Genomic DNA, 24188 nt, shown 5'->3' on the forward strand with positions numbered 1-24188 from the left:
AGGCTAATGATCTTACTTTAAAGAAAAAAAAAAAGAATGATTTTTATTGACAACAAAAAGCTGGAACCTCATTTTCCAGTTCATTGCTTCCCACTTAATTGGGTATTGTGATTATACCATGTAGGCAAATATTCTACATAGTGGGATCTTTTAAAATTTATCTTCTAACTGAAAGATGAAAACATAAAAACTCCACTTCTGACAGGGAATTCTGTGATACTGTGATGCATATGTACACTGGGCAATACTGAGACCAGTTTAAGCCATCTATCTCCTCAAACATTTATCACTTCATTGGTGAAAACATTTAAACTCATTTCTTCTTGATTTTTGAAACATCTCATGCTTTATTATCCTTAATCACACTCCTGTGCAGTAGGGGTTGGAATTGCTCATTCTATGTGAGTGCTGTTAAAGTTCCCTTGATAGTCATCTCCTTATCCTTTCAATGCCCCAAGTATGTAAAACTTATGAACATCATATATTTATTATGGAGAATCTGACACCAGGGCCTGTAGTGTGACTAGTATGTCCTTAACCAACCCACCCTAAGAGAATGTGCATTTTCATTACAGTAACATTTTGACATTTACCATGACTTAGTTACAATGTGAATAGTAAGAAATCAACATCATCCAGACAATGTGGCTGGCAAAATGATGAGACAGTATCAAATGCACTGGAACACTAAAAACATCCAAGTAAACTCCAAGATACTGGAGGAGAGGGCATAATAAAAGTAGCTGTGATTGGCAGTAGAAAAGAATTCACGAATTGGGAAATCAAATAACAAATGAGACCAACAAGGCTATTTGAAAGACTTTAGAAAATAGAAAACCTTTTCAAGGCTGATAAAAGTAGACAAGGTGTAATGATTAAATACTTTTAGAAACACAGGATAAAGTGACCACAGACATGATGGAGGAGCTTAAAATACTGAACTGAAGAAAGTTATGCAAAAGAAGAAAAAAAATGAAAATCTGGATGATGGAGTGGGCTAGTTACTAGTTGGATTGTAACTTGTGAAAGAATGACTCAAGAAGATACAAAGATATCAGAATTAGAAAGGAAGAAACTGGCCCACATGGAGTAACTAAGGAAATGTGTGGAATCCTGAGTGGAAACATGGCTCAGGGGAAAAGGGAACTTGCCGCTAAGCCCGAGGAATTGAATTCAATCCTGGGACCCACACAGTGGAAGGACAGAGCTGATTTCTATAGGTAGTCTTTGACCATTATATACTTGCCGTAGTAAAGACACACACACACACACACACACACACACACACACACACACACACACGTAACAATGTGTGCAAACTTTTTTGAAGCAATTTATAAAATTCAATTAAAAACCACAAAATAAGACATAATGATAGGAAGTAGCCTGTTGGTATTTATCATTTAAGACACCAGTTCTTTCCAAGTTAACTGTTAAATTCAAATCAATCTTTAGTTGTGCATCTCAACAAGCTTGACTTAAAGCTTAAACTGAATACCAAGAGCATCAAGACACCTAGAATGAAGAAAAGAAGTAAGGATGGGAATATTTAGACAGTGAAGCTCATTAAGACACTGTAATGATGAGAACAGGTCTCATTCAGCAGGAACAATTCAGCAAGCTGAAAGAGGCTGAGGAATTGGGGAAACTTACATAGTGGGGGACAGGCTGTTGGGTGTCAATGGGGTGACTGTGTACCATCATGGAAAGGGGACAAGCTACTGACTGTTCTTGAAACAATTCACCATCCATTCCATTTTTATGAGAAAAGATGAATTTTGGCAATTTGCTGGCTCAAAAATAAGTTGCGAATTAAGTAAAGATCTAAACATGAAAAGAAAACCAATTGTTTAAGAAGGTAACACAGAAAAAGTATCTGTGACATCAAAATATGGAAGAGCAACACACAAGATGTGATGACACACAAGACGTGATGACACACAACATGTTATGATGACACACAACACAATGTGAGGACACACAACACAACGTTATGATGACACACAACACAACGTTATGATGACACACAGCACAAAGGAAAGAAGGTTGAAGCTTGCACATTAAATTTAGTAATTTCTTTATAAAAAAATGGCTTTCCAAACAATGTGTGAAGACTGAAGATCATACAAGGAAGAGCGGAAACTAGTGTTCAAAGAAATGAATCTCAACCCCAAATAAAAGTAGGTAATAAATGACAATTTGTAGAGAAAAGACAACTTGGCCTGATCAATGAAAAATGCAAAATGTTTGCTATTAGGGAAATATTAAGTAAGAGCTCCAGTATGTCTATCTAATGGACTGCCAATTAATGGCCCAGAAGCAATAACAGCACAAGCTCTTCTGCTGAGACAGTTGCTCAATATTCAAGAAGGTCAGAAGGACAACATGAAACGAACTTGAAGACTAGGGGGCTGGAGAGTGGAGGGAACACTGGCTGCTCTTGCAGAGCACCTGGGTTTCATTCTCAGCACCACATGGCCACTCATCACAACAATCTGGAACTCTAGGTCCAGGGGATCTGATGCTCTTTTCTGGCCTCTCAGGACACTGCGTGTACACGGCACACAGACACATATTTAGACAAAATACTCAAAAAATAAAATAAAAAACAATTAAGAATCTTTCAAAGAATAATCTGTAAAATGTAGTAGTACTGTGCTGAAAATTTAAACCCTAATTCTGATGGCAGGAAGAGTGAAGTGATGGCCCCAGACATTTATGAGCGTCTGTGGAGTTTTATTCATCTAAAAAGAATATGGTATCTGCAATAACGTTAACACCCCATCTCCATGACAGACACATTGCTTATTATTTTTTCCTCATAAAAAGCATTCATTGGCTTAAATCTTGAAACCACATAAATGCTTTAATACAGTTAATTACCAATTGTTTTTAATGAAACATTGTCAGAAGGAACATGAAAGATGTGTTAGTAAGGAGAGGTCAGACTTTTGACTTAACTCAGAAATCTAGCCTTAACAGAAACAGTAACATTGTAATATTGAAGGGAGTGAAAGTGAGCCGGTTGAAAGATGCCTGAAAAGTGATTTATGCAGAGGAAGTGATACAAAGAAAGAGATCATGAAGCTTTGTTAAATCTTTGAGGAAGCTTTCTTGTATCCAGACCACAAAGATTTCTTTTTTTTTAAAATCAGTCACTGTGGTTATATTGGCAGTGGAACGGGAATGTTATTAGCTCAGCTGTGGAGACCCTCTGCTTTGTGTTTAGGAGCCTACACTTTGTCCTACATCACCTGCTGCACCTTAGGTGGAAAGAAACATGGCTGTGCCGGCAATTTAGGTGAGTGCTAGAGCTAACGAGTGGAGGACCGGTTTGGCGGTGACTGCATAAGCACAGTTATGAGGCTGTTTAAGTGGATAGCACAGACCAGAGACAGAACTGAACTGCAACAGTAGGAACTAGCAGAATGAAGTGGTCTCTCCAGAGACGTAGGACATGGCAGGCATGGTAACTGAGAGGACACGAAATGGGAAGTGAGAATAAATCCTTTCATTGGTTGCCTCCATGGCTTACACCAATGTAAGCAGAAGCTGGAAGATGAACACATTGGGGTGGTGAAGAGTTTGGTTTTAAATGCATCGAGTTTGAGGTGTCTGTGAATAGGGTTTCAGTTACTTAAAACATTTAAGAAGTTCCCAGCGTGTCAGGTGGGATTTCGTGAGGGGTCTCTAATGTAATACCACATACATACCTCTGAACTTTTTAATAGGATAATATATTTACCTGCCCAAAACTTACAAGGTGCCTTCAACATTGTGCTTATAGTTCCAAATAGAAAAGTAAGCAGAATCATCACTGAATTAAAAAAAAATCTCAAAATGGAAAGTAATGTCTATTTAGCATGCACAAGGCACTAGGTTGAATCCCCAGTGTCACTTCCCCATGTGAAAAAGTGATGTAAGTCCAAAACCATTTACAAGGCAAAAGTTACCATAGAACAGGCAGCTACACTATAATTACTTTCCAGCTTGGATGGAAGTAACATTTCAGAATACATAGTATCTGAAATGTTGTCTTCTATGTATGTATGAGGTGTGTGTGTGTGTGTGTGTGTGTGTGTGTGTGTGTGTGTGAGAGAGAGAGAGAGAGAGAGAGAGAGAGAGGTGTATACTTGGATTTTCTTTTGACATTTTGAGAGTTTATTTCCATATCTCCTACTGATTTCTCCTGCCCCCTTGTAATCTTTAGCCGTCTTTCTTCTTTCTATTACTTACTTTTAAATTAATTTTACATCTTGATCATAGTTTCCCCTCCCTCCTCCATTCCCATTGCCTCCCTCCAACTCTTCTCCATGCACTCCCTTCCAAACTCCAATCCACTCTTCCTCTGTTTCTGTTCAGAAAGGGGCAGGCCTCCCATGGGTATCAACAAAGCAGGAAATATCAAGTTGCAGTAAGACAAGCACCTCCCCTTGTATTATGGTTGGGCAAGGCAATCCAGGATGAGAAACAGCTTCCTAAGAGCCAGCCAAAACTTTAGGGACAGCCCCTGCTCCCATTGTTAGGAGTACAAGTAGACCGAGCTACAGAACTTTCACAGATATGTAGAGGGTCTAGATTGGTCCCAGGCAGGCTCCAGGTTGTGGGTTCAGACTCTGTGAGTTCTTAGGAGTCAGATTAGTTGTTTCTGTGGATTTTCTTATGACACTTCAGCAAGATTCCTCTAGCTTGGATTAATGTCTGGCTGTGGGTCTCTGCATCTGTTTTTATCAGTTATTGGATGAAGGCTCTCTGATGACAATTAGGGTAGTCATCAGTCTGATCACAGGAGACAGTCAGTTCATACTATGTATCCACTATGGCTGGGAGTCTTAGCTGGGGTCATTCATGTAGATTCCTGGGAGTATCCCTTGCACCAGGTATCTACCTGACCCCAAAGTGCCTCCCCCCCAGTTTCCAGGAATGTCTTTCAGTATACCTCCACTCTGTCTGCCCCCTAACCTAACCACTCAAGTTCTCATCCCACCTGCCCCCAATCCACCAGAGATCTGTGTATTCCCTCCTTGGAGATTTTTATTATTTATTTATTTATTTATTTATTTATTTTTGGTACAGAGGAAGATTACAGTATTCAGCTAGAGAGGAAAGAACCTGGACTGAGGAAATTGTAATACTTCTGTGTCACAAAGGGCCACTTGATGCCATTGCAATGACCAAGGGTAATGTGACAAGAAGACAATAAAAGTAAGATTAGTGTCTAAACGGATGGTCAAATGCAGCTTTAGACTCGGAGCAAGCTCATGTATTAAGGATTCTCTTACCTAATCCAAACATATTTCACTCATTTTTGCTCAGGTTGATGGGTCCTTGCATGGGTCTGTCTAGAGATACTGATCTATGCTCTACTCTTGTGCTCCAGTTCTGTCTAGTCTTCCCCCGCACCTCCTCCCCCCCACTCCCCGCCCTGGAAAGGCTATTTCAACTGCCGATTGTACAGTCAACTGCTGACTCTACAATTGTTTCAAGCTCCTGTTCTTTCTTCACTTGACAGATTCCTGGAAGATTAGTTGAGCTGCTTGAGTAACTGCCCAAGTCCTTGTCACAACACAGGGAGACAGCTTCCAGCTCTTATATTCTGAAGGGCTGTTTGTGTGATTGCCAGCTGTGGTCTGGGCACTGTCACGTCATACCCTTGTAGTCCAATACGTGCACCCTACAGTGGCTTGGCATCTCTTGCTTGCCATTTTGTGTAAATGTTTCCAGAATATGGAAGTAAAGCTAAGTAGTAAATTCAAAGTTTTCTAAAGATTCCCAGACTTCCTTCCTGGGAAAGTAAGTGTAACTTGTAATTTTGTGTGTGTGTGTGTGTGTGTGTGTGTGTGTGTGTGTGTGTGTGTGTGTATGTGTGTGTGTGTGTGTGTAGAAACACCACTGAGAACTATTATATGATCTCAGTAAGGTTGCTTCTCAGGACCTTTAGGTTTATATGTGGTGATAAGTTATCTCATCATCTTTAGAAGTTAAGTTTTTTTTTTTGTTTGTACTGTTTGCTAGACCTGTTGAAAGGCCAGATGTGGTATTGGCCATATCACATTTCTTAGAATAAGCATGTTATAGTATTAACACACAGGAAATGCCTTATACATCTATTACTTTATCAACATTTATTTTTATTTCATGTGTGTGTGCATGTCATGCCTGTGCAATGTTCACAGGGGACAGATGAGGGTGCTGATTCCCTTGAGGCTTCCGTTATAAGCTGTGGTGAGTCACTTGATGTGGGTGCTGGAACCTGAGATAAGGTCTTTAGGAATACAGTATACTTTCTTAAATGCCATCTTTAACCTCAAGTAAATATATTCCTACAAGAATAAAAAAAAAAGTGGATATGAGGTCCCTCTCCATGGGTGTAAGTCTGGTTACTATTCTTTCTTTACACCTGTGTTGTCTTTCTTGGATTGTCTTCATGTAAACCCTCTGAGTGGCCAATTGCCTTAGTGTGGAAGATTGTTTAAGTGGGCGGTTGACATATGTATTATCTCTTTCAAGCTAATTCTGAAACCCTTAATTAGTGCTCCCATTCTCTAAGAATGCATGAGATTAAGCACTTAGAGAATACTGATTATTTGTGGGTGCCTGTCTTATCTTGCCAGTGACACCGTAAACTCCATGATGACTCTCAACCATTGAATAATGAATTCATTCAGTAAATATTTATTGAGAATGCATTTGTGCTCCTCCTAAGGATGGCCTTCTGGTTGAGCATAACTTTACACATAAACATTTACTCAACCCTCCATAGCTACTTATTCAAGTATCTAAACCACTTACTAAGATGCAAGTTTTGTGAGGGAGGACTTGTTTCTTTGTTTTTTGTTTTTCATGCCCATGCCCTTGACACCAACAATACTGTGTAGAGTAACCACAGCACTATTTGTATGTGACAATGGGCACATTTTTCAACTTGATGATGGTGGGGCTGTGCTTTGCATCTACAAATTACCTGATCACAATCATTTGGGATTATTATTTGATTTTTTTTCCTAATAAAACAGGTAACTGAAGTCATTTGGAAAAGATTGTGGCCATACTGGATGAATTAGGACACCTGAGACCATCTGAAGGCCCAGTTTCCTCCAGAAAACCCTCAGAGAAAAATATCAACATGAACATCAACATTAGTACCAGCATCAACAAAATCACCAGGTGCACGGATTTGTCTCAAAACACAACAGATAAGACTGAGCCCTGACAGCCTTCCTGGCTCTGCTCAAGGCATTTGGGATGTGTCAGTAGCCAAAACAGTAATGCGTCCCCTGCCATCTGATAAAGTTTGCAGAGAGGAAAAGTCCATAGAGGACCAGAGGAAGTCAGCCATACCATGAGAGGGAATAGAGAGGTTTGTTGTCTTTCAGGTATGGCTTACAATTTAACTCTTAAATAGGACTTCAGTAAAGTCAAAGAAAAAAGTTACCACTCCAAAAAAAAAAAAAAAAAAAAAATAGAAGGCATCTTCAATAAAATGATATGAAGGTCTTTGGAGATTCTTATCTTACCGTTTTTACTGATGTCGAGTTCTTTCAGATTAACTAGGCTGGCAATAGAGGTCGGCAGACTTGAGAGGTCATTGTCAGGAATGCTTAATTTCCGCAGAGCTTGACAGTTGAACAGTTGCTGTAATAGAAAAGAACAAACTTACTAGTTAGGCCACAGTTTGATCAGATCCACTCATGTCTGAACTCAGTAGCACATTGAAAGTTACCTTCCTTTAACCAATATAACAGTAAAAGAAGCATTAATTTAACAGCATTAATAAAGCCTCGCTTTCTTCCACACCCAGACTGGACCAGCTTCACAACCCATCCAGCTGTTAGTGCCATACAGACGTAAACAAAACAGAACAAAATGAAAACGAGGCAGACAAAAGCCTTCAGGAGTTACAGCCTGTGTTCTCACAGCTGAAAGGGAATCACCTTAGCTGTCTTATTTTACTGTTGTATTAGACCTCAGAAAGTCTTACTCCCACTTCTTCATTCTGAATAAATACTTACATGTAACATGAATAATAAAAACCCAGAGACAGATATTAGGGTTCAAGCTGAAGATCAGAGAAGCAAAGCAGCCAGTTACTAGATAGTTCCCACCTCTACCAACACTCAGAATGAAGGAGCTTGTGATCCTCTGAACCTCAAACTGCTCTGCTAACCTGCTGCTCAGACTCATGAGACTGCAATGCGTTCCTGTCACCTCCAACCTTATATTCGTCTTTCTGCCCAGCTATATCACTCCTGTCTCCACATCCCAAATGCTGGGATTTAAGGTGTGAACCCCGTTCTTCTTTTAGACTGATTCACTCTCCTGTAGCCCAGAGTGACCTTGAACTCACAGAGACTCATCTGCCCCTGTCTCCTCAGTCCTGGGATTAAAGGTGTGTGCCAGCATCACCTGGCCTCTATGGCTAACAAGTGCAGCTTCTGTGACTAAAGGTGTGCACTACCACTGCTGGCCTCTAGGCTGTGGCTAGCTTGGCTTTCTGATATCCAGGCTAGCTTTATTAGATCATAAACAATATATCACCACATTTATATGTTATCAAGAACTTTGGCACATCTGAATACCTATAGTCACACTTGTTTGTGTTCTCATGCAGTGCTTCAGAAATCACTATTAGATGAAACACTGTACAAAATTCAATGAGGCTCAAAGTACTAGGTCAGAGAGAACCAAAATTGGTTCTGGAACCAAGCATGTTGCAACTACTGGTGGGTTGAGGTGTGTTTTTGGGATGGTTTCTTGATCCCCTTAAAAAGTCTAGCAATTGGGTAAGGCAATCTGCATTTTCAACAAGACATCAATTTGGGTGATTTGATATAGGTGTTTCCAATACTACACTATGAAGAACAATAACTTTATTTTTTTAAAGCTCTGTTCAATCCATCTTGACTACTAAAGACATGAACAGTTGGAAGAGAACTTATTATTCATTTCTAGAAGAATTATCTTAATGAGATATTTTCTGACATTTCTAATTCTATTTTGCTGAACTTCCACAGATGAAGAAGTCTGGTAATCATGACTATGCAGTTGGCCAATGGTATATTTAACTACCATTTCTTCCTACACATAATTCCTCATTTATAGGAAAAAACAATGTGGCATACGGTTGTTATTTCTCAACTCATTAGCTTTTAAAAAAGGAGATCATATGACTTTTTACATAAGAGGAAATATGAAGTCTCTTACTTTGGGTTAGTCATCTTGGTTTCTTTATAAAGATTATTTGCTACTCGACATGATGTCAGAATTACGTTTTTCATCGTCCTATATAGAAATGGACTTCTTCTTTTTATAAAACTTTGAAAGATACACTTAATGTATTCTTTGAAAGGCATTTCACCTAACCAAATAGGAAACACATGGCTACAGTCCCAGAAGTTACTATCAACTCCCTTCCAGACTGTTCTATCTTGTAAGACAGCAATGCGCTGTATGAACATGCAATGTGGTTAGTTATAGCTTCACAGTCAATTATTTCACAATTGCTTTGGGTAAGACTTACTAACCACTCTTTGTGCTTATTGATGAACGTTAAAACTAAAGATCTTTTAAAATACAGTCTTTTGAGTCTTATTATAACAACTAAACTTCTCATGTGCATTCAAGATTTAGTAGAAGCCCTAGTCTGCATCAGTTTTGAAAGAAGTGACACAAAATGTTTTAAAAAGGAAACTCCTTTACATGCTCTACCAGAGAGAATCCAAACAAGAGCAGACACTTGACCTTAGATCAGTGTCTGGCCAAGCCTGACAGATCTGTTGCCTGTAGAGTAGGAATACTAAGCCATACAACTTGAGCCTTGAGAAAGTGAAAGATGTTAATATAGGCTATCAATTCTAAACCCCACAGCTTTTTTTTTTCTACTAATGTTTTTGATATTTGGAGTGCACCATACATTAAAGGGTAAGTTATTTTTGAGGGCTCTCCTTTTGACAGATATCCCTATTCTCATAATATGAAACTTAGATTCAATGAATGAAGTCCCTGTGAAGCTATAGTGTCCAGGTGTTGGGTGACTGTTAGCAATTAAAAATTCATCAATGTAGAGTGCGATGGTCTGTTTGCTACTTATTTAAACAAAACATTCTCTTTGGAAGTAGATTCCTGCTTAGCTTACATGCATATCATATATTTCTCCTTCCCTTTTATCACAGGACAGTTTCCTTTCCACAGCTTGTGCTGAGGCAATAATTTTGAGAGTGCTGATAATTAAAGGGAAAATGCAAAGACTGATGTACTCCATACTCCTGCTGAGACAGGCAGTTTGGGACAAGAAGCTTCAGAAGGATGAACAGTTCCAGGGAGTTTGCATTTCCTAGATCAGGTTTCTTACCTGAGTTTACTTCTTCCCATGAGTCATGTTCTCTACAAAGCTAAGAGCCCTAGCACAGCCTTCTCAAGGTTCAAGCTTTAAGTGAAAATGAGGTTGGATCATTATAAAACAGTTGTATTCTTCAGTATAGGGGGAAAACATAATTAATAGCTACTTAGAGCCAAACTATTTTAAAAACAATAGGAATGTTCTGAATCTGAAAATGCATTTGTGTTAGAGTGCTATTTGTCTTTAACCAAGTAAGCAATATAGCTCTGAAATTTTTTTTTTTTTCTGGTCTCTGCAAACTCTATGACCAGCAGAGTAACCATCTACATGAGTCAAGGAGGAAGTCTAGTTCAGCACAAACTCAGTAGCTGCTCTAGGGTCTGACCTTGGGCTGTTTATTTTATTTTAGGTATATTTAAGCACAGCACAATTTGGGGAAAAAAGTCTTCTGATGATAATTAACTTCCATGTGTGCAATAAAGCTTAAGACATATTTATATTGAAACTCTTTACAAAGTACATATGGCCACTTCCATAAAGACGTGACTGAGAAGCAATGCTCAATGTAAAGGTCTGGGAAGAATGACTGAGATAAACATAAAAGTCTGAGGGAGTCAGGCCCTATAGATGGCACAGAGGCCACCTAGGCCATTGTAACATACATGTGACATCTCCCATAGAGGCTCTGTGGTGATATATTATGTGTGATTTAATAAAGATTGCCTGAAATATCCGAATGCAAAGCTAGCCGCACTAGTTAGCTATAGAAGCTAGGCAGTGGTGGTACACAACTTTAATTCCAGGACTCAGGAGGCAAAGGTAGATGGATATCTGTTAGTTCAAGGCCACAGTGAGCTATACAAAATTGATACAGTCAAAAAGACAAACGGCTCTCACAAAGGAGATCTCAGTACTTAGGAATCCATGCCTTTAATCCCAGGGTTTGAGATTAGGAGGAAGCAAAGGGTCTCGAGAGAGAATTTGTGCCCAGCCACATTGAGTAGAGAAAGCACTCTGGGATTGCAGTCTGAGCTTTGGCGGAGAACACTGTCTCTCGGGATTCATGGAGACAGGATTGCCGTTTCATTCTAAGGTAGAAGAGACAAGAGCTAGTGGCTTGGCTGCTTTGCTTTTCGATCTTCAGCTTGAGGCTTGAATCCCAATATCAATCTCCGGATCTTTATTTTTCATGTTGCAGGTTCAATTCTAACTGTCAAACAATGCTCATGATAAAAGTTTATGCTAAACATAATAGTCTGGGGGAGTCAAGGTGTAGACTTGCCCTACAGTTAACAAGGGTCACCATCACCAGGCTATTAGCTACATCAATTCCCAGCCTTCTGGGTGAATAACAAGTTATGCATCTTTTCGTTTGAAGAGGCAATCCTGCATGTTTAATGTTCCTCGTTTCCCTAGGGTTTATCTGTGAGCACGAGGACCTCGTACTCTCTAAATTTTATAAAGTATCATTTCACTCATTAATTTCAAGGAAGTTGAAATTACTTGTACCTGCTACAAACTAGACCTACCTGGCTGTGAGTACAAGGGGAATTACATGAGATACTGGGAACCAGACTCTGCTTGAATACTCAGACACACATGTAAATGCCCTCTGTAAGTTTGTATTGGGGCATCAGAAATGCACACACAAGATCTGGGCACTTGATGGGTTGGGACAGAAAATCAGCAACCCGAGGAAGCTTCTCTAAAAGTAGTTACGAAAAGAAGGATTGTTGAAAGAATCTGCTGGGAGTGGATTTGAGAGGTGGCCACACTGTACTTTTCTCGGTTGCCACTTCAAACTAGTTTTAGAAATTCACTTGGTAGTATGAGGGGATATGGATCTTGGAGAAAGTTCCCTGATTCTGTATAAAAGGTAAGTATGCTGGATATATGCTGGATGTCAGTATTTCCCTCAAGAGCCAAGCTGAAGAAAACATAATCTGTCTCTGAACCTGGGAAATAGACAGGACTTCATCAGCCAACAAAATTTTAATAATCATGGAATAATTGCAAAGTGCTGAATATACAGTGAAATTATGCTGTTTGAGTGGTTAAAATAAAATAACAGCAACAAAAAACACATTGCAAAGTGAATGTGTTTAATATGTTTAGGTAACTAAAGCTTGAAGGCATGATGATGAACTGAGATTATCAAAGAGAAGTCAGGGAAGAAGAAAATTACTAGAGATGAAAGTCAGATAGAGAAAGTAATGGCAGATGCAATAACAGGGAGTAATTAGATAAATGTGGCAAGAAAGACACCGGATAATAGAGAAGACTCCCAAATTACATGGAAGAGAGAACAGGAAGGTTTAGTTGGAATGTTAGAAAAGTAAGTGCAGAGATTAAGGATGGGGTTGATAAAGGGTGTCTGAAAGGCAATCTTCACTCATCTACAAATTCTAAATTAGGAGAGGGAAAGAGAGAGACAGAGAGAGAGAGAGAGAGAGAGAGAGAGAGAGAGAGAGAGAGAGAGAGACCACACACAGATTTATTTGAAATTTCAGAGCATGTACAACTTGCCAGGAGGAAAGATTTTCTTCAAAGATCATGCAGAGGTTGGATGGATCAGTGCTCACAGCACAGGATAGCTATGATGTGTTGTGGAATCTTTTTGTACACTGTGAAGATATGCCATTCTGATTGGTTTAATAAAAAGTCAAACAGCCAATAGCCAGGAAAGATTTTCAAGCACACAGGATGCTGGGAAGAAAAAGAAGAAGACGAAGAGGAAGGAGGAGGAGTAGAAGAAGAAGACAAAGATGAAGACGAAGAAGATGAAGAAGAAGACAAAGAAGAATAAGAATAAGAATAAGAATAAGAAGAAGAAGAAGAAGAAGTAGAAGAAGAAGAAGAAGAAGAAGAAGAAGAAGAAGAAGAAGAAGAAGAAGAAGAAGAAGAAGAAGAAGAAAAAGAAGAAGAAGAAGATTCCTCCCCTGGGAGGAGTCACCAGGGGATGCAGAGAAAACAGGATTGGCACTACATAGATGAGGCAATAAAGCCACAAGGCAGAATGTAAGTTAACAGAAATGGGTTAATTTAAGTTGTAAGAGCTGGTTAGAAACAAGCCTAAGGTATTGGCTGAGCTTCCATAATTAATCAGGAGTCTCTATGTTGCTTAATTGGGAGCTGGCTGGCAGGACAGAGAACGACTAGCTACAGCTACGGTTGACAACAATTTTAGATTATGCTTCAAAACCATAAAGGAAGACTTGATGATTCTCAGCATATAAAAACAATAAATGTTGGAGGAGATGAGGCTGCTAATTACCCTGATTAGATTGTTATATACTGTGGACATGCATTGAATCTTCTCACAGTAACCCACGAACATGGATAAACACTGTGTCAATTAAAAACAAAAAAAGTAAAAGGTGATTAAGCAACACAAAGATGAGTCCCCACAACAATTAGAGTAGGTATGCACTAGACGTTAATCTGTAAAGAGCCAAGAATAATCTTATATTGAGAATTTTCTTTTTAAACAAAAAGTTCAGAACAACAGCATTTTAGAAAAGCATCAACCTGAGACTCAAGCAACTGTCAGAAGACAGCTTTAAATACAAGAGAGATGTCAGAGTGGAAAGATTAAATAAATTTAATAGTATATAAAAAGCAAAGTAAGGGTACATCTAAATAGTCATTGGCACTATAAAACAACAACAAAGTGCTAATTATTGGCTTAGTGAATGGGGCATAACTAAAATTCTGGAGAATGGAAAAAAATATCTGTCAATCAAGAGATTATTAGAATAAAAAGTCTCTGGTAATTCACCTTACAGATCTATCTATAGGAAAAGGTGATGGGAGATGTCATTCTGTATATGTTTCTCATACTGGTTAATGAATAAAGCACTGTTGGCCAATAGGAAAGCAAGATAGGCTGGACTAGGAGACAAGGAGGAAAGAGGAAGTAGTAGAGAGGAGTCAAGACGGAGAGACAAGGGAGACGAGATGCCTGCCCTATTCCCAGGTAAGGAGACCACGTGGAAATACATAGAAATGGGCTAATAATTAAGACAGAGCTAGCCTATAAGAAACTAGTACCTGGCCAACAGCATAATATCAAATACAGAGTCTGTGCATTAATTGGGGCTGGCATGGCGGTGGGACAAGACCAGAGGTGGAAGGAAAAAACCATACTCCTTACAAAAAGGTCTCAGAGTTACCACATGTTACCTCTTAAAATGTAGCATAGTCTCTTGCTCATAAGCTTCCAGGGCCTCTCTGTCCTCCAGGAAAAAGTTCACACTCTTCATTGTGGCTTTTTTCTTAATTTCCTCATCCTACCCCATCCTCCATCACCTGTGCCTTCTCCAAGCTTCCTCCATCATCCTGTATTGCCCACTCTGCCTGCCACTCATGTTTCAGTCCCCAGCTGATGCTGTTTTCTCTCCTGTCCTACCCCGTGTCCTGCCCTCTTCTTCCTCATGCTCAAACCTTCTCATCCGTTTGCATGCTCTGCCTTTGTCCTTGAATAAATCTTTATTGTTTTCTATGATGTCCATGTGTGTGAGGGCTGCTGAAGGCTTTTCCTGTTCCTGTAGCTTTGATAGAGTGTCATGCAAGGTCTTCTTTATTTCATCTCCTTAGTGATGATAATAATATCCTTCATGAATATCATTATGAGGAGAACAATGTAAGACAGAAGGAGCCCCATTTCCTGAGTAGCTGTTACATAAGGGCAAGTCACTAACTTCCCTGTAAAAATTTGTATTCTTACAGAAGTATTGGGAATATGTTATTCTTAACTAATTTTGTAGAGAAGAACATATTTTTTAATGGTATATAGTTAGCAAGGGTCAGAGCCAACAATCTCATACACATCTGTGTGGGTATCAAGCTGTTGGATGCAATAATGCAATAAACTCACCATTCTTCAAAGATCTATGCTTTGGAACGATAACTGATATCTGACAGGAGAGAGGAAGGAGAGCGAAGGATATCAGGGCACCAAGGTGCATCTCAGGAGGGCTGACAGGAAGCTCATCCATGACTATGCAGCGGCAAATATGCATCTGGAGAGCCATGTGAGCATGTTCCAGTCTAATGTGTTGGCCAGACATGATTATGCTTTGCACTGGCATTTTGTCACACGAAGGCTTGGGGATTCATTGCCATTATAGCAATGCCATGTCATGCATATGAATGACTGTATGCCAGAACACAGTTCCTGAGGGGAGGAAATAAGAAAATAACCAGTTAACTCCCCACCACAAGTAAGAGGATTTGTTATTTGGAGACTCTTTTCCTGGAAAGTTAAATGTAAAATTATAAAATTTCAGTAAGAGGACTGTGGGTGCCACTGTGTTGACAGAGCAGGCTTTGTTCTGGAAAAGGACTGACATTAGTCAGTGAACTGGTATCTCTGATGGTTGGTTTCTTAGAAGTTCCCCCTTAAATCCTGCTTTCAAATGTTCTAGCAGGAGAACTCCCAACTTGGTTGGAAAGCTCTTTCAAGGAAATAATTACTTTGCATGCATTACAAGAAAATGTAAAGTTCCTTAGATAAAACAAGTGTAAATAATTATCTTTATTTAGGAAGGTGGCAATTCAGAAATAATAGAGTAAAATAGTTTTGTATGTGTGTTTTGTAAAATTGTAAGCTTCTATATAATTCCTCCCTCTCCTCCTTTTCATCCTTTCTTCTTCTCATCCCTCCGCACCCTTTCTTCCCAGACTGCTGGTATTAAGCTAGCACCTATTTAACAGCGGCAGGACTCCAAGAGAGATAACAAAATAATGCCCTTCCTCAAATATTCTGTCACCTGTAAAGATAAATGCCATATATCTAACTAAATAGGATTCCTGAGAAAGGAATTATTAGAGGACACCTTATGAAAGACCTCTGGGCTCCATCTTCAACTTAGAGAACCTGTACCCACCCTAAATGCTTATTAGCAGTGAATTCATTTATGTATTCAAATTTCTGTCTGTGAAGAAGTGCTCCTGTGACTGGAAGTGTGGTGATGGGAGTTGAAAACACTCACAGGAACAATAGCAACAGCATGTAAGGTTCAGCTGGTCTGGGCAAGGAGGGAGGCAGTTTAAAGGAGAATTATGCAGTGGATGTCACAGAAGGGAAAACTTTATATTTAAACAGTACCCACGACTCTTTTGCAATGAGCGGGTGTGGGACTCAACAAGGTCAGACAGGATTAGGTAAGGCTCCAGCTACAGGAAAAGGGAACTGTTTGGCACTCCCTAGTGTATTTGCCAATACTGGATAGGCTACAAAGAAAGGATCTCTCCTAAGTCTTGCAGAAAGATTGCAACAACAAGTTCCCAGGCATTTCATCTTATAAAACGAGAAATGCTGTGTCTGTTATTTCTAAAATACATATATCTTCAGCAACAATTTGTGCAAAGATATTGGGTCATTTTTTTTACCTTGTGGTGTAATTTTAGCATTTATCTAAAATTTTTTAAGGGCTATATATCGGATTAGTAGAATAACAGCTGTTGGTTTGAAGACAGAAGGCATAACACATTTCCAGACTTACCTACTAAATAATCAAATGCATTTAAAATTTAAAGTGAAAAATCTTTAACTTACATTTCTATGGTTATTTTGCAGCATCAAGCTAATAAAACCCGGAAAGAAACAGAAACAAATACTGAGTAGAAAATCATAGCTTTAATTGTTTTTAATTTTGCCAGTTTCACTATTTCAGGATATTTCATACTGGTTTGTCAGTGCTGGGGACTGAGCCAAGGCTTTGTTTTGCAAGGCAGGTACAGGGCCCTTACACCATGCTGCTGCAGCCTAGGGTCAATTCTGATATTCCATTTAACTACAGAATGCGGTATGTGTGCCATGTGTAGATTATTTTGGAGTTCTCTTTTGTTATATTTTTGGTGACTAGAAGTTTATATGATTTTTGGTTATCTAGAATTTAAGGGAGCATTGGCTTTGTCTCAAGGGAACAATCAACATAGGTAAGAACAACTGTGTTCTATGGCGTTGGATACAGCAGAGTTTGACATATGACCAGCAGAGCAGCTATTGCTTTTGATACTTCATTTATATTCCCATGACCCTCTTTTACAAATCACACTTTAATTACTTATGCAATGAGTCTGTGGTAAGAACAGAGCTTTAGATGGAATACTGTGCTAGTTCCTGTTGATTCAAATATTGAACCCACCTTGTCCTGACTTCCACTGGAATGAGAACAGAACAGTGCTGTTTGCTTCACCTTGTGTTTGTGAATACAGAATATGTATGTATGTATGTATGTATGTATCTATCTATCTATCTATCTTCTATGTATCCATGATGTGTGTGTGTGTGTGTGTGCAGTTGCCACAGCAATGTTTGTATTTGGAGGAGACCCAGAAGAGCATGAATAAGTGATTGTACCAGGAAATGAAGAACGAAGGCCAAGAAAGAAGAGATTTTGTGATGAGGGGCAGAGTGGATGAGAAGAAGAGGAAATGCCATTTTCCTGTTTCAGGATCAGTCCCATGAAGATAGAGGCCACAGAGGCCACTATAGCCAGGCAATGGAGGCCTCATTTAGCATTCCAGGCCCAGGCACACAGGTTTTTCTAGAATGCAGAGAAGAGGTAGGAGACAGGCTTTAACATCTACTGTGGCATGGTCATATTTACATTGGAAATATATCACTGATGGCTGTGTGGAGACTACAACAGGGAGAAGGATATGATTTAAGAACTATCAATAAGGAGATTGCTCTATCAGTGTCCTAGAGATGATTTTGGTCAGACAAATGCGTCAGGATGGAGAAGAGCAAAGAGATACATTTAACAAGCAGCTAGTAACAACCAAACCAAACCAAACCAAAAAACAGACAAGCCTCATGTTGGTTTGGAAGCTGAGCTGAGAGGAAGTCACAGAAGACAGCATCACAAACTCATGAGTACTTACTGAGTTGGGAGAAACTGAGACAGGAGACTGAGATAATTAGGCTTGTCAAGAATGAAGAGACCAGAAAGTGAGGGAACTTTGAAGACTGAGGTAGTGTTGAACTGGGTGACTGATTTCTGATCCTTCTGTGTGGTTCGGAGCATAAGAATGGATATTATGGGAACTAGGCCAGAATGGGAAGGGCCTTCTTTCCCCACAGCTGAGGCTGGAACTTGGAAAATCACAAATGAATCTTCATTTCCTGGCATGAGAGAGGATCCAGCCCCATATTCAACTTGTCAGTACAGGCACATTCCTTAGCACCCTACTGGTTCCTTGCTTCTGTGTCTTTTTTTTTTTTTTTTTTCCCTGTAGAGTTTGGATTTCTGTCTGCTAGGGTCTTCCACACCAAGCCCTGCTCTATTATCTCTGAATTCAGTTTCTTCACAGGACAGTGACACTGCTTCACTGACGACCGAAAAAGCTGTTGTTAATGTTAATGAGAACATTGGCTTGGTGAACATATTTTACAAGGCTTTCGGTAGTCAACCCTTAATTGTTTAGAACAAAGAGAAAGAGCCATTATTCCTGTTGAAGACAGCTGACATAGAAAAGACACTATTGGGGCCACAGAAATTAAATGCAGCACAATTAACTTGTATTGCCCAAAAGGAAAACAAATCCACTTAAAATTTAAAGAAAACAGAAAATGCCCTGGGCAATAAATCCTTTCCCTTCTCTCTCTCAACCAGTCAACAGTCAGGCTTCACAGTTGCCAGGAAAGCAGGAAGCTGTAAGAGGCGCTACAGAGAAGCCTCCAGTGTTTCTCCTGAATCTGACAAACCAGGCGAGTGATTCAGCTCTGCTTCAGGATCATCATGAAAACACCAAGTTGCCTCTTTTCATGGAAAGAAGAGCTAGTTTCAGAAGATCATTTACATAAAATTCCCTTAACTGTGGAAGGAGTGTCTATAAAATGATTTTCTCTTGCTGTAGATCACCTTTAAATTAGGAAAGATCATTTAATTTCTGGGGCATAGAACTGTCATCTCTCAGTATAGCAGGAAAACGGGAGCAGTTTTGTACTGTTTACAATAGGATGGCTAATGACAGCCACTGCTGCTTATTAAAATGTACATGCCACCTCTCACTCACATTTTGTAGTACTTAAACTGAAACAGTATAGAATTGCCACTAGGTCAGTTGTCAACAAAAATCTAAAGACAGGCAAAATATTCTTGCAAAGTTCAAGATGTTTTTCCATCTCTCACAGGAGAGAACCCATGCTAGAGCGTCCTCTAGGTTCACATTCAAGGTGGCCTGACTCCAAGCCGTCTTTTCTACTGCCTAACACCAGTGTGCACTCACATTGTCCAAGGAATGATTCTTTCTCTTTGAATTTTAGTCAGTGGTCTCTTAATCATTGTCCTCTATACTTCTGAGGAGACAGTAGAGTGAGTAGGATTTTTGCTCCATGTTCAGATAAGTATGATCTCCATAGCTTACTCATGCTTCTGTCTTAGAAAATTTTCAATTATTGGTCACTATGGCAGGACGAAGGATGCATAGACTGTTGTTTGCTCACTTAAAGTCTACTAGCTTCTGAAGGCTAACGCCCATAGTGGTTTACACAGTTGAAGAGAGTCCAGCCTATAGAAGGTCAGACTCACTCTCAAGTAATTTTACATTCTTTTAGAAGTTTGGATTTTCTCAGGAACGAACCAGGAGAACTCAGATTTCCTCAGGCTCAGGGTACTTGGCCTTCCTGCCTCTGTATAAAGAGGAGAGTCATTATAGTCTAGCCTGGATATAATCAGATTGTTTTTCTTAAGGACTGTCTTATCTTGGTATTAACAGCTGAACTTTTCAATGGATTTCCATTACATTCAGATTCTCCAGGTTAGCACAGAAGGCAGCATCATTTCAGGCTTGTTTCTCTCACGTGCTTTAAATACATATATAATGTGGAACTTTCATTCTTTAGCAATGCCTTGTTCAAACTCAGGAACACACATACTCACTTCTTCTCTGAAAAGTTCCTACCCATCCTATGTCTCACTTGGAATGTTCTTCCTTAGGATGGTGTTCTGTTGAACATTTCTAAAGAACCATTGATTGGTTGTACATCTTAGCAGACACACACCTGATAGTGATGCTGTTGAACCTATGCTTTCCATGCTAACATGCATGGAAGGCTTTCTCATCCCTGTTCCCTTGTAATGAGAAAATGACCTGACACATAGCTGATTCTTAGTGTTCCAGTTATTTTTTAATTATTATTAAAATAATATTATTGTTAAAGAACGTATACGTTGATTTGAAAACATTTGTTTTCCATTATCTAAACAGCAACCTTCAGTGCTGCAATTAGCCTACTTGGTGTCCATGGCAAAGCACACTTGCTCATGGTGAGGTCCCATCATTGATTAGTTCATCTGACATTGCCAACAACTGGTATTATAGACCTCACTAGATCTTCACGTGATTTTTAAAAAGAGAAGGCACTAATCTGAAGTTTTGAATGAAGTTTGAGTTTTCTATAGGATGTCTGCAACTCATTTGTAAAGATGTCTCAAAGTAAAACAATACCCATTACGAGAAGAGACATAGTTTAACACAATCAAGGTAATTTACTATAGGCTCACAGGTAACATAAATGAAGAGAAACTCAAAACATTTCTACTAAAATCAGGAACAAGACTAAGATATTCACTCTCTCCATATGTATTCAAAATAATGCTTCAAGTCTTAGCTAGGGCAATAAGATGACTGAAAGAGAACAAGGAGGTATAAATAGGAAAGGAAGAAAACAAATTATCCTTATTTGCAGATGGTATTATTGTATAAATGAAATCCCTAAATAATCTACCAGGAAATTTCTATAGCTGATAAACAGTTTTAACAGAGAGCAGGATACAAAATGAACACACAAAAATCAGTAGCCTTCCTATATTCAAATGACAGATTGAGAGAGAAATCTGAGAAAAAAAATGCCTTCTGCAATAGCCTCAAAAATTAAACATCTTTGAATAACCTCAATCATGCAAATGAAAGATACTCTCTCTCTCTCACACACACACACAATGAAAACTTTAAGATGTTGAAAAAAATAATTGAAAAAGACATTAGAGAATGGAAAAAATCCTCTTATGTTTGCAGATTAGCAGGATTAATATTGTTTATAAAAATGTCATTCTATCAAAAACATTTTATAGATTCCACCCAATTCCAAAAAATGAAAATAGATTCATCCTCATCACCCCACAGACACTCTGAGTGCTATAGCAAAAAAAAAAAAAAAAAAAAAAAAAAAAAAAAAAATGGGGAATAGACTTGATCTCACTAGTACAGGAAAGGACATTCTGAACAGGACACTGATCACACAGACACTACAATTAATAAATGGGAGCTAATTTCAAAATCGAATATTATACTTTTCTTAGTTTCTTAGTATAAATCTTTAATATTTGATTCTGTCTTTTAGTTCATACACAAGTCTGGTCAAATAATAAATCACAGAGAGATTTCTGGGCTGGATTATAGCTTAGTGGTAGAGTATTTGTGATAAAAATTAATTTGTATTAGAAACTGTGCTGTCTTCCAAGTGTACACCCTTCAGTCAGCATCCGGCACATCCACTGTGCTTTAGTAGACTTAAATTCAAATTGAGGCTAACAAAAAATATATATAACAATATAAAGAGGCTAACAAAACCACCTGGAAGAATTGTCCTGATAAAAAAACAAAACAAAACAAAACACCTTTGGCCCAGCACTCGGATAGTCATTCCTGCATCTCTACTTAAAGAAGGAACATTACAGAACATTACAATGTATGACTGACATACACATTTATGACTCTCAGTTCCTGTCATGTGACCCTCCTCTGTAAGCCTGAAGTCCATGTATCTATCTTTTCAGCACATAGTAGGATAGCCTGGTCTCACCATTTCAGCTCACTGAATTTCGGAACTTTTCTCACACACTAGAACCTCCGTCGTTCACACCAAGTTTCAGTGTGCATGACCTGCAAACTGTTACTGTCTGAGATGCTTTCTCCTTTCTTTCTTGTGGCAATGATTGGAGACATCTGCTTCTCTCAGTCAGTTTTTCACAGTCAGCAAATCCACATTCTTTACCATCAGAGCAATGCTCCTCCAATTAAGGCAGCAGTTTCCTGCATCCAATTTCTTTCTCAGTCTTTAGTTTTATGTACACAAATGAGCTTCAATGCCACTGATTTTAACAAGGAGTTCCTATCTTTTCTCTCCAAAGTGTACTTATTTTATTTGATGTGTGTGGGTGTTTTGTCTGAGGTATGTATATACATTAAATGAGTGCCTGGTGCCCTTGAAGGCCAGAAGCAGGTGTCAGATCTCCTGGGTCTGGAGTTACAGAAGGAGCTTGTAAGCTGTCATGTGGATTCTGGAATCAAACTTGGATTCTCTGCAGGAGCAACAACTGCCCTGAGCCCCTGAGCCATCTCCTCAGCCCCAAATGTCACTAATTTTTAAGAAAAAGCATCATCTTGCTCTCACAGGCATCTCCAGATTGCCTCACTTTGCTCTCCTTTGTAGTAATGTCCTGAAAAAGAGTCTTGCATTTGTTGTTTCTTCAGGCCTCTTTCTCCACCTCACCTTAGAACCCGCATGAAGAAACCTATTATTTCCATCTACAAATACAATGCTCCTTCCCTGTTCTTAGTGTTATAGTCTCTGTCTACACTCTCTCTTTTAGAAAATACTTTCTATTTTTCTCAGTGTCCTTGACAACACATACTTTATTCCTGCATCTTCAGTTGTCCTTCATGAGTATTTTCTAGCTCTACAAATGGCTATTCTTTCTACATCTTTTCTCGGGCATTGATCTCTCAGTTCCAAACACGTTCCACTATCTAAGTCTGTTCCCTTCACTAACAAAATCTAATCTAAAAGTTTCTTTTGTTTTTCTACATTGTTGGTGTTGAAACCTCTAGCTTTCCCCAGAATTACACCAGGTTCAGTCTCTTTGCTTTTATTTTTCGTTGATCATGCTCTATTCACACTGTGCCAAAATGGCACTTTAAGAAATTGAGTGAGTTCTTGTTTTTTTTTCTTTTATATAAAATCCTTTACTTTCACTTAGAATAAGATCTCAATTTCAGTATGATTTTGTCTATAGCTCTTGCCAACCTCTGGCACTATCTGCTCCACTCATCAAACACTCATCATCTTGCAAGTTCTTGAACTATTGACTTTGCAGGTAAATTCTCATCTCTTTTTAAGCTGATAGGGCATTAAGAATTACAAGTTACCCATGTTTGTTACACTTATAGTTATGTTGGTTAGGTTCTCTAGATACACAAAGATGTACTCCACATAGGCAATCTTCAAACACTTCAAAGATCTACAGACTATGGCATTTAAATGTTTTAATCACTTAGAATTCTGTTGATGTGAGACGCGGCTGCTCCTGGCAGCACTGACCTACATCCTAGAGAATGAAAGAGAATGAAGGGTACCAACCATACTCCATATGGAGCTTGTTTTCTTCTTTATAAAACTGACTTATTGGGCAAAGAACTGCCCTTGCCTTAACTGCTGACAGTAAGCTACTGTCTAATCTTGACAAGCAGGATACAAGGAAAATTGACTGCTAAACCTAGGCAAGACAAGGTAGGCAAGTCCTTTGAATTTTTCTGCTTCTGAAAATGGTCTGTCAGATATTGTAGCAGTACAGCCAGAGTTGGTTGCCCCAATGTTGCAGAGAGACTTTGGGTGACTGTCCAGGTAACCAGTGGTTTATCGTTTCTTATATCTTTTGGAAGTCACTGGCTGCTTACTCAGGTAATATTATTTTAATTCTCAGGTCTTTGATGGGGTTGAAAACTAGATGGTCACAGTAGCTAAGGTATATTAGGAACAAGACTTAGACTTTTCAGGATGGGACAGTTATTGAATAATTTCTGTTATTTCCCAATTACCTATAGCCTGGACATT

General features: G+C 38.9%; 1 protein-coding gene across 8 annotated transcripts in view; it reads right to left on the minus strand.

Annotated features, from left to right (window-relative positions):
• Positions 1-24188, minus strand: part of Lrrc7 (leucine rich repeat containing 7) — a 439615-nt gene that overhangs the window by 218797 nt on the left and 196630 nt on the right. For all 8 annotated transcript variants that reach the window (XM_051195799.1, XM_051195785.1, XM_051195793.1 and 5 more), the window contains one exon: positions 7518-7635. In XM_051195799.1, the coding sequence (XP_051051756.1) occupies positions 7518-7635 (118 nt within the window). The remainder of the gene's footprint in view (positions 1-7517; positions 7636-24188) is intronic.

This window comes from Phodopus roborovskii, unplaced genomic scaffold (genome assembly GCF_943737965.1).
Source record: "Phodopus roborovskii unplaced genomic scaffold, PHOROB, whole genome shotgun sequence".
Lineage (NCBI taxonomy): Eukaryota > Metazoa > Chordata > Mammalia > Rodentia > Cricetidae > Phodopus > Phodopus roborovskii.